At 48.5% G+C, this 11,551-nt stretch overlaps 1 protein-coding gene across 1 annotated transcript in view; it reads left to right on the top strand.

Annotated features, from left to right (window-relative positions):
* Positions 1-4,101: 4,101 nt before the first annotated feature.
* UBE2G2 (ubiquitin conjugating enzyme E2 G2) overlaps positions 4,102-11,551 on the top strand; it is a 10,060-nt gene continuing 2,610 nt past the window's right edge. Inside the window, exons 1-2 of the mRNA XM_023739061.1 lie at positions 4,102-4,539; positions 8,514-8,654. Of these exons, the coding sequence (XP_023594829.1) occupies positions 4,506-4,539; positions 8,514-8,654 (175 nt within the window). The 5' untranslated portion in view covers positions 4,102-4,505. The remainder of the gene's footprint in view (positions 4,540-8,513; positions 8,655-11,551) is intronic.

The raw sequence follows: 11,551 nt of genomic DNA on the forward strand, positions 1-11,551 counted from the left end.
AACCCTGTATTAAGGTTTGGAGTCTCTGGGTGGTGCAAATGGTTAACACACTTGCTGCTGACCTAAAGGTTGGAGGTTTGAGTCCATCCAGAGGTGTCTCGGAAGACAGGTCTGGTGTTCTGCTTCTGAAAAGTCATCCATTGAAGACCTTAGGGAGCATGGTTCTACTCTGACACACATGGGGTCGCCAGGAGTGGGGGTCCACTCAGTGACAACTGTTTCTGTTGCTTTTAATCATGAAGATAAGTAGGTGGTGTAAAAGCTGTATCTGTCAGTTACTACCATGCTTCTCCAAATGAAAATGAAAGGCATGTCTCCTTTTCCTTCTTCCCCCCTTCTCAGCATTGCTTCTTTACGTTAGAACCACTCGGGCACTTGGAACAAAGCAAAAGAGAAAACAGTAGGTGCCTGGGTCCTTCCGCAAAGAGGCTGATTCAGTTGCGCTGAGGTAGGGCCTCTGCTGAGGCAAGACGTGGTCACGGTTGAGTGAGACCACCACCCACTGTGTTCGAGGCCAAAGGACGTGTACCTGAGGGCACTTCCCCCTGAATCACAACTTCTCGTAATCCATGTCCCCTTTCCTACTAGGATATCAGGATCCTGTGAGCAGTAACCCTGCCTCATCTGTTTTTGTTGACTTGCCCATCGGGCCTGGCATGGTGACTTCATGCAGCAGGTGCTCCTTCTGTCCTTGTTGGGGACTAAAAGGAGATATGTGTGGGCCAGCCTTGCTACCTCAGTGGTCAGCTTAGACCCTGAGTGTTGCCCTCTCGGTATTTGTTCACCAGCATTTCACTCCCCTAAGAGACAGTACGTCCCCTAAGAGACGTGCTTTCTTTTACAGAGGGCAGCCTGGTTCTTGTACTTTACTCTCATGCTTGTCTCAGAAAACAATGTCTGTAAGTTCTTACCTCATAGCTCTGAAATACTTTACGTCATTATTTTAATCAACACGGTGGAAAATAATTTGCAGGCTTTGAAAAGCTTGTATTTGCCTAAGGTGAATGTTATGTGTTATAAATCCTACCTTCTATACCTGTGGGGAGCCCTGGTGGCGCAGTGGTTAAGAGCTCAACTGCTAACCAAAAGGTTGGCAGTTCAAAACCACTAGCTCCTCCTTGGAAACCCTGTGGGGCAGTTCTGTTCTGCCCTATAGAGTCGCTGTGAGTTGGGCTTTGGTTTGCGTATACCTGTGGATGTAATCGCATTTGGGAATAGGCTTTTCTTCGTTATATTAATGAGGCCACATCAGTGCAGGGTGTGTTTTAAGCCAACCACCTTGTGATATAAAAGAACAGAGTAGGCACAGAAGCAAGGGAGCACAGATGGGCAAAGATAGATGTCACCGCACCACAGGAAGATCACCAAGGAACCCAGGAACGGGAGCTGAAAAGAGACAGGGACCTTTCCCCAGAGCTGACAGAGAGAGGAAGCCTTCCGCTAGCCTCCTAAACTGTGAGAGAAAAACAAAAATTCTGTCTGTTAAAGCCGCGCATTTGTGCTGTTTCTGTTGCAGCAGCACGGAGAGACTGAGACAGTGAAGTATGTTGTTTCCTGTCTTTTCTTTCTTTTGCACCACCGAAGATTCTGAGGTGAGGTCTGCACTAGGGAAAGGGACGCAAGGCTGTGGTGGGTACGGCAGTGCCACTTGTCCAGAAAGAACAGATGGTCTTCTTCTCTGGTGCTCCCGGGATTTACTTGGTAGCATCAGCAGGCGTGACCTGCCCTGCACGGCACAGCTCCTGCGGGCGACTGGGCGCGGGGCCTTCTGGCAAAGGGCGGCAAAACCAGTAGTGAAGCAGGGCATTTGAAAATAGCTCTGAATCCTAAGATGTGGGTGCACTTGAGGAAACGTGGGATCATGCTTCTGAGCCACTGGTGACCCGGGCGGTTTTGTTTAAGAAAGCCGTATTCTGAGAAACAAAGAGCTGTTATCACAGTATTGAGCAGATACCGTTTGGCTCCTTCCAGAAACACTGCCTAGACGTTTTTTTCTTACTCGAGACTCAGAGGTGCCAGAACTAACCCGGGTGCTGGCAAGCGTTCCTGCCATAGGAACAGTGTCACCTTTAAAGATAGTATCTCTGTGTGGCCAGCTTTGTGACTGAGCAGGCTGAACCGTGTTCTGTTCTGAACTCTGTTAGTGGATTGATTTAGGACCTTGAGTAAATCATTTAATCCTTGGATTTCCCAGCTTTGCTTAACAGTGAGATGAAAACAGTAATTCTCGACACCCTTTCATCAGGAGGATATGTGGACAGCTAATGGGGGAACGTTTATGATTTGCTTTGAACTCTTCTACTGGAAACCAGGCTTGAGATGATGTGTTTTCCATGCTCTCACCCACAGTCTGGGCAGCCCGGGTTAAGGGAAGGGCTTAGAGGGCGCTCTGTCCCTGCAGGCAGATTCTGCAGTAGCCAAATGAGCTGGACTCGGGTGGTCCGGTCGTTCCGCATGCCACCTGCAGCCTCCCTCCAGGACAGACGCTCTCGCCAGAACAGCCCCAGCCCTCCCTTCCATGATGTTCTGCCTGCGTGCCTGTGACTGCACAGCACGCGTGCCTTGTCACCGCGTGGTGCCCCCGTCCTGGTCTGTGCCAAGGCCGGGGGCTGTCGTGTGCAGCTCTCAGGCTCATGAGTGTGGACCAGTGTAAGTGGGTTAAAAAGACGCTTTCTCAGGAGCTGTTCACTGTTGGTCTCCCAAAAAGTAGCAAGGACACAGTTTTCAGAATCAAGATTCATCTCGTAAAATCGGAGGAAAAAAAAACCAAAAAACCACTTGGTTCCATGAAGCTCTCATGAACTTGTTCTTATTGTGGCCATTTTGCTACAGACCCGCCTGCAGGTCCATGAAGCAGCTTTGGTGTTGTTGGCTGTAGTACCATCGAAAGCCCAGAGTGTCCGTCGCCAAATAGAAATTAAAGCTTGTTTGTGTCATGTTTTGAGTTTTTGTCTTTTTTCTTTAATTGTAGAGACAAATATCGTTCCTAATATTTGCCAGTCTGTATTTTTATTTCCCTGAACCAGAATCTCATTATTGGGATTTTAAACCCAATTTGCACTTTAAAAAACAACCTCCTTTTTTTCAAAATGAAGACTGCTTTAGAATGAATGTATTTTAAGCGTATTTTACCCGTGCCTTGTCTTTGACTCCTTTCGACAGGCTGCATGTCTTTGACATTGAACTCATTCGGTCATGATCTGTATCTCCTGTGATGGCTCCTTATGTTGTAGAAGTTAATATGTTAGGAAATGGTTTTTTTAGAAAGGTGGAGGTATTTATAAAGGGACTTGGTTCTCAGTTCATGTAAATAGAATGGGATTTACTTTCTCCTTTACTGAATTGATGGGCCATACCCAAAGCGATTTCTGCTGTTTCAACATCTGTAGCTGTCACTCAGCACTTCTGTTTTCTTATAAGAATTCACATAGTAAAGATCACCTGAGATCTTTAAAAACTACTCTAATGCGTGCTTTATTAGTGAAATTTTTAGGAGCGGAGGATCTCCTCCCTCATGTTAAAATACAAGCTGGTGGTCCCCAAGCTCCCTCTGCCGCTGCCCTGACGTGCTGTGTGCTGGTCAGGACAGCGGCCGTTTAGACACATGGAGGTTTTCATTTGAACAGGACCTGTGAATGGTTTAGTCCATTCCCACCACTTACCACCGGGGGAGAAGCAAATCTGGGAGCTGGCCTGTGTGTGCATAGTGGTTGTGCAAGGTGCCAGGCGTTCCTGTCGGTGCAGGCAGGATGATTTCTGTCGCACGGCTGTGCAGGCTCAGGCTTGCACGGCCGTACGTGCGCCACACCTCTGTCTGCGAGCGTGTGCATACTTCTTATATCTGTTTTTAGCAGGTTGCAAAAATCACTTCTTAGGCACGTTTCAAAGTTAAAAATAGCCTCCGAAGTAACAACGCTTAACCACTCGTTTATCTAAATACAGTAGAATCTTGCTGTAACATGTGCCATAGTTCAAATCTTTATTCTAAGATATAATTGCACTCCATATACAGAGAAAAGAAAGAAAAATCTAGACTCTTGCACTGTTGGCATTAGTTTTTTTTCTCTGATCCTGTTATTGTGAAGAGGTTCTGCCACTCCAGCTCCTACCTTTACTAACGTAAGAACTGTGCCGTAATTCCGTCTTTGTGCTCGACCTTTTGGTTAGCAGCCGAGCACTTAACCACTGCGTCATCAGGGCTCCTTTGTGCTTGTACTTATGATTTAAGCCAGCCTGGAATAGGAGGATAAGACATTAACTTCCATCTGGAAAAAAATACCAGCTCGTCATTATTATTGAGATAGCTGCTCCAACATGAGTTTGTAAAGCGGTAAAAATTTCCTAACTCGTTTCTGAATTGTAGCAGGCATTGAAAAATCTACCTTGGAGTTGTTCTGTTTACTTATTTTCTATTTTCTAGGGGCCCAGAAGATACCTGTTTTGAGTTTGGTGTTTTTCCTGCCATCCTGAGTTTTCCACTTGATTATCCCTTAAGTCCCCCAAAGATGCGATTTACCTGTGAGATGTTTCATCCCAACAGTAAGTGTTTTTTGAAGCAGTTTTTGTAGTGCCAGGAGTGACACAGAGGCTGTATAATCATGTGAAAAGTAGCATATCAGCGACTTGGACTTTAAAAAATATTGTGTTTTGAACTGTAACAGATTACACCATGGTGTTATTGACACCATGAGTTCGGTTTTGAAAGACAGCTTAACGTAGATTTAAAAAAACAAAAAAACCTAAAGATGTGGATGCACTTGTCCCAGCCTTCCTACTGTTGGTGGGGTTGTTGTCGAGAACGTGTGAAGACGTGTGTGCACTCTGGGGCCCGACACGCCTCTTTGCCACTGTCACTTAGAATGCTGAAACATTCAGGAACAACCTCCATTTTCAACAATAGAGCAGATTATCAACAGTAGAGCAGATTGTTAAGTTAAATAGTAAATCATACTAGTCCATGTAATACAATGCTATACAGGTATGTTAAATGATCTAGAATATATTTAATGGTATAGGATGATATTTATGATATACTGAGTTAGAAAAATAGGTTACTAATCAGTAGGTTTGTTATGTCTCCTTTTCTGGAAACAAAATTGACATGTAAATGCATGTGTAACTGGAAAGGTAAGCACAGAAGTGTTAAAAGTGATTCTTTTTCCATGGTGGAATTATTTTTTCCTTTTTGTACAGCATTTTCTTTTTCCTAAGATAAACACATATTATGTCTAAAAAGAGGAAAAAATATATCATTTATATCAGTTGTACTTGTTTTAGTTGAAAAAGTATCCAGTAGCAGGGAATGGAATTCCTGAGCAGCTGTAGTTTTTACTTCTTCTTTTATAGGTGGGGGTTATAGATGGGACAGTGAATTAGGAAATGTGTTGTGTTTTCAGTGATAGTATTTAGAAGGGTGTGCCTTCTTATAAATGATCATTATTGCCAGTGATAATCATGATCTTAATAGCTGTGGAGAAGAAAAACAAGTAAGATATACTATTTTGTAGAAGTAAAATATTTACTTATTTTTTTATTTTTTACTTATTATTTTCTTATTTGTAGCCTCTTCCTATACTTTGCTGCATATCAGATAGCTCAAGGCTGATTTAAGCATGAGGGAATATTTTCTGTATGTTTTCTGAGCCTTTGACTTCTCTCTTGGCTTAAAAATAAGTCCACTTGGTGCACCTCCCCTTTTCTCTTCCCCGCTGTAAACACCATCCGTACCCCAAAGCCCCACCAAACCTCCCTCCCTGTCCAAGGAGACTTTTAACACTGCCCACCTGGCAGGAAACTCTCCTTGCTCTTTTGCTTGCTGCTGGAACCTTCTGGGAACTTCTCATTCACTGCTCTTGTTGTTCCATGACAATACCAGTGGCCTCGTCTAGAGAGCAGTTTGCGCTTTTTTCTCTGTCTCTGTGTTAATTCAGCTTTGTGTGCATGGTAGATGCTCAGAAACAGCTAGTTTTTCTGGAAGATTGACTGTGAGTTGGCAGCTGTTGAGGCAGGGTGATGAGTATGGGGGCATTTATCATGTGTTGTCTGTTGTGGTGTGTGTTTGAAATTTCCAGTAATAAAAAGTTAAAAAATACATGATGGTTTCTAGAGAAGAGCCAGAGCTCGGGTAGTACAGTAGTTAAGAGCTCGGCTGCTGACCAAAAAAACATCAGCAGTTTGAATCCACCAGGTGCTCCTTGGAAGCCCTGTGGGGCAGTTCTACTCTGTCCTGTAGGGTCGCTGTGAGTCAGAATCAACTAGATGGCAACGAGTTTTTTTTTTTTTTTTTTTTTTTAGATAAGAGTTAATTGAAGAGGCCAGTGAGCTCAAGTTGATTAACCATAAAATACAACTATGAGGAGGATTGTAGTAATTTGGAAAAAGTAAAAATAGTAAGATTGTACTGAAGATAAATACATGCTTTAGAAAAATGCCAGTGACTTGAGATACATATGACTAATAAGCTGATTGAATTATGTCCATGTGTGCCAGAATAATTAATCTGGTAATGTTATTTTTAATGTTTAGGTAATTATTATTTAGAGTATTTTATTCCCTTTCTATAACTTGATGCTATTTTTATTTTGTAAAAATTTTATTTTTGAGTAAATCTACATTATAAGTCTGCCACTATACTAAAAAATTTATCAGTGAATGAATGTTTTTAAGAAAGGATTCACTGTATTTATTGAAAGTTGCTGGGATACAATGGTGAGCAAATAATAAAAAAGGGGACTTGACCTTCACGTGCTCACAGCCTTGGAGGAGGGTAGACATTGGGATAGGGGTCACACAGGTAAGTGTAAAATCACTGTTTGTGGTGACTGCTGGGAAGGGGAGAGGGAAGGTCAGAGGTGGTACCAGCAAGGTGATGGCTGAACTGACCATCTGCAGGAAGAGCAGTGTGAGTCACCTGAGTGAGGGGTGTGTGTGTGGGTGTGTGTGTGTCTGTGTCTGTGTCTGTGGTGGGGGCAAGGGGAATCTAGCATGTGCAAAGGCCCTGTGTAAGAAGTGAGGGGAGAGGGATGGAGGCAGGGAGCAGACCAGTTGGGGCCTTCGGGCAGTATTTAGGATTTGATCTCTATCCTGGGAGCGGTGGAAGGCCATTGAGGGGATTCTAAGTGAGTGAGCAGAACGGCCTTTGCCAGGTTCACTCTGGTTGTTTGTAGAGAGCAGATGCTGGGATCCTGAACCTCGTCAGTGTTGACGAGGACGAGATGTGTATGTATGGAGATGCATGGGCCTGGGTGATGGGTGGGATGTGCGGTGGGAGAGAGGGGAGGGGTCAGGGCACCTGCAGGAGCAGGACTGAGGTAAGCAGTACAGAGCCATCACTGTTGCCCCAGCCCCCATGGAGCTGAGGGACTCGGGAAACCGAGGGCAGGGATGAAGGGTGCCGGGCGTTCCAGGTAAAAGGGGTCGCAGGGACAGAGGTGTAAAAACAGCCATGTCTGCCTTTGGTGTTTCTGGGAAGTGCAGGGTCACTACCTAGTGCCACCACTCTGAGGAAGGGCCACTTACAAGGAAACTTGTTGACACCAGTCTCCTTTTTTGGGGAGAGGGTGGTTCAGAGTTCTAGGCGTGCAGAGACTGCATGCATGGACTGGGGACTGACACCCTGATGTCCATGATCACTGTGCACGCAGCGTCTTAGACTCCTTCCTGGAAGAGGACTTGTGGACAGCTGCTGGGTGGTCAGAGGGCCGTCACCATGGGGACAGAGGATGAACGGGGAGTGAGGGGCTGGGTGTGAAAGGAAGAGCTATTGGGAGGTAAATGATAATGGTTAGCATTTCTAAATTTCATGAAGTTCTGAGCTCGTAAATGAAGGTGAATTAAATGAATTGTAAATCATCTGTTATTTCTATTATAATTTTAACGGCCCCGTAATTTTATAGTTGAGTGTATCCAAATGGATTTCCTTGGATAGCTAAATATATCCTGAACCATCAGGGTGTCTTGTTAATGATGCTATCTGATGAGAGAGGGGTTAGATGAGACACAGTTCATCTCCAGGCAGTATGGATAAAAATTTTCCTGTTAGAATCAGTTGCCAAGGGAACTCTCGGTCCCTGTCTTTTTCTGGCTAGTTCAGTAATTCCAGCTACCTCCATCCTAGCCGTGTAAGCAGTCCAGTTCATGTATTTCATGCTAGAATTAGAAACGTGTAAGAAACTAGCTCTGATATGGATGATCCTAATTAGGAATTTTGATACAATGTCTGACTGCCAGATAACTTTCCACTTAACTCCGTTTGGATATGGTATTCTAGAAAATTGTACTATAGCTGAGTAGCAGTGGGGGGCTTGGAGCATCAGCAGTGCCCGAGAGGCCTGGACAGGCCCTGGCTCTAGGGCATGGCCCCGCTGGGTGAGCCTAAGGGGAAGCTCGGTGCTGGGGCGCAGCCGTGCTCAGCTGTGCAGACAGCCTGGGGTCTGTGTGCAGAGCAGCTCTCGCTTGCGCGGTGGCACCTCCCTGGTGTGTCTCAGCTCACTTGCCCTGTTCTGACCCTTCAGTCTACCCTGATGGGAGGGTCTGCATCTCCATCCTGCATGCCCCCGGAGACGACCCCATGGGCTACGAGAGCAGCGCCGAGAGGTGGAGCCCTGTGCAAAGCGTGGAGAAGATCCTGCTGTCGGTGGTCAGCATGCTGGCAGGTACGGCACCCGGTGGCTTGCGCGAGCACTGCCCGGCCTTCGCTGTTCTGTGGTCATGTTTCGTCGGGGAGGGGGGCATGAAAAACAGATGGCGTGCTGGCCGCTCCTCTTTCCACCCTTAGCCCTTGTCACTGTGGTTTACTTTTGCTCGTCAGTAATTAATTTACATAGATGACTGTATCTTCTGCTTCTTCGTGTAAGAACACTTCCATACAGTTTCCCAAGTGTAAGCGGTGTTTTTCGTAATTACACACGTTCAGGACGACCCGGTGTCGTACGTCGGATTGTTGACCACGATGAGCCGTCTCCTAACCGGTGGATGTTTCACTCGTTGTGTGGACAATTATGGGGACCCTGCGTCAAGTTCAGTGTGACAGACCCCAACGTGAAGGCACCCACGCCCGAGGGGGATTTCCAGCTCAGCCAGCATGTCGGGCCAGTGTGAGAAATCCCGAGATGAGGGCCTGCTCGGGGGACAGGGGACCTTGAGAAGCAGTGGGTCTTGGCCTGCCCTTCAGGGAGTGTCTGGAGCAGTCTGGAAGACACGTGGAGTTCACAAGGCGCAGGAGAGGGAAAGCCATCTGGGGCAAAGGGGAGAGCCTGTGCTGTGGCCCGAGGCAGCGTGGCTGGCACAGGGCATTGCCAGTGAGGGCTGGAGCGCAGGCTGTGTGTGGGAGGGCCGCCGGGGTGGGGACTGGGCGCCACGGAAGTGTGCGGAAGGCTGAGCCGAGCCTGGCAACTCCGGGAAGTCCCTGGAGGGTCGGAGTGGGCACGTTGCGTCACCCACGTGGTGTCTGAGCGGGTCGTCCTCGCGGCAGTGTGTGCAGTGTGGTGTGAGTGGAGGGGCCGCGCGGCCCACTGGCCAGCCGACAGTGCAGCAGCCGGGACAGAAGAGCTGAGGGCCTGGGCCGGGGCAGGGCGGTCCCGAGGCCGGGCGCTGGATCTGGGAGACATGAGAGCCTGCAGGGGAAGCAGGCTTTGGGGAGATGAGTTTGGGCTGTGTTGAGTACAAGGGCCCATGTACCCCATGGTCCAGGAGCCTGCTGCTCTCAGCTTGGCCAAGGCCTGGCTAGAGAAAGGCCTGGGCGTCATCTCTGGGTCAGGCTGGCGGTGAGGAGTGAAGGAAGGGTGCTGATGCAGGAAAGGTGTTTGTGAAGAAGAGGAGCCCACAAAGGATTGTAAGGAGGGACAGTCTGGAAAGCTGGGAAGAGAAAGTGCCGCAGAAATAAGGGAGGAGTGTCAGGAGCACCCAACAGAGGCCACAGAGGGGCCAGGACGCTGCCTGCTGTGGGGAGGTGCTCGCTGGGGCGTGTGGCTGTCCCACGCAGTGAGTCGAGGATGAGTGTGAAGTCAGGGGCTGGTTGTGTTTTCAGATGGCAAACGCTTAAAGCTCTACATGCTGACTGGACGGAATCCGACAAGAGAGGGAAATGGAAGATCTGGGAGGGGGCAGTGATTGAGGTTTTCAGGTCTCAGCTGCTGATTATACCGTTAGAAATGTTTTTAGTATACTATTTTTTTAGTTTAATGAATTTTTTACGCACGCCTGTCAGCGTATGTCCTCTTGACTCCGAGCCACGTTTCCGGCTTTGTCTACTGTCCTTCCTCATGACACCTCCTTGGCCACACGTGTGGCCTCCAGACCTGTGCCTGGCTCGTGCTCTCCTGGCCCTCCTGCTCAGGCTGCCTCCCCTGCCCAGCCCAGCCCACATCCCACTCTGCTCCAGGCGTCTGCATCCCACTGGCCTGTGTGAGGCTCTGCCAGCACCAGCGAGGTCAGGCGTGCTGCATGGAGGTGGCAGCAGCCCCGTCCATGCTCCGTGCTCCCCACGTCCAGTGCCGCATCCACAGGCACCACATCTGTGGAGAAGCCTGCTCTGATCCGACTCACTCTGCCTCCTGCTGCTCTGAGCCTTCTCTCTGCAGCACTTGCCACAGTTCAGAATGAGATGTTAATGTTGCTTTGCTTACTGTCTGCCTGCCCCCCCACCCTGCCCCCTGGTCTGGGCCCTGAGGGCAGGCCCACAGCCCTTGTTCTCCAGTGTGTGCCCCGTGCCTAGCACAGATCCTAGCTCACAGTCAATGCTGAGTAAGTGTTTGTTGGATAAATGGCAGACAGGCAGCAAGGTGGGATAGTAATTTTACGTGGGCCTCTTGGAGGTTGGAGGAGCAGACAATCACTCTAGCAGCCGAAGAAAGGAGGCCTGGATTGTGCGGAGCAGGACGGGAACCTACTGGCCCCGGGGCCACAGTGGAGTTGGCATTCTCCTTGGTGTCTGGTCGGCCTGCTGCTGTTGTCTTGGCTCCTTGGCCTCTACTCTACACTAATCCAGTCTCTTCATTCTGACCGGCATCACCGCCACACTTCATGGCTGCCACTTACTTGTAGCTTTTGCTTCAGAATTTCTTGATTTTGGTTTCTTGTGGCCCTCAGCCCTGTCTCCCTTCCTGGCTGGCTGCTGGCCCCAGCTGACTAGGCTGGAGATTAGCTGGCCATGGGCCTGGCATCCACCCTGGGCCAAACATCCACAGTGGGACTACATGTCTGCCTAGGATTGTCTTTCCAGTGGGGACCGGAAGGGACAGACAGAGAACACTAGCTTACACACAGAGTGTCCCCCCAGTGGTAAAATGAGCAGGTGGATTGTCTGTGGCTTGTTCTCCGGGTGCTGGAAATGCCCTGTATCAGGCAGGGCATGGTAGGGAGCTCCACGCACCACGTCATTTAGGGTGTCTTAGCATTTCCAGAGCAGGATGAAGATGGGTTGTGTTGGCATTTTTAGACAGTCAGAGGAGGGGATCCTGAGAATGGATCTTTGTGCACGGAGGCGCACCTGGTGCACCGGTCCGCAGCATGCCCTGCCCTCCCTTCAGTACCGCAGACGCCGCCCCCTCGG

Source organism: Trichechus manatus, unplaced genomic scaffold (assembly GCF_000243295.1).
Source record: "Trichechus manatus latirostris isolate Lorelei unplaced genomic scaffold, TriManLat1.0 scaffold00128, whole genome shotgun sequence".
Taxonomy (NCBI): Eukaryota; Metazoa; Chordata; class Mammalia; order Sirenia; family Trichechidae; genus Trichechus; species Trichechus manatus.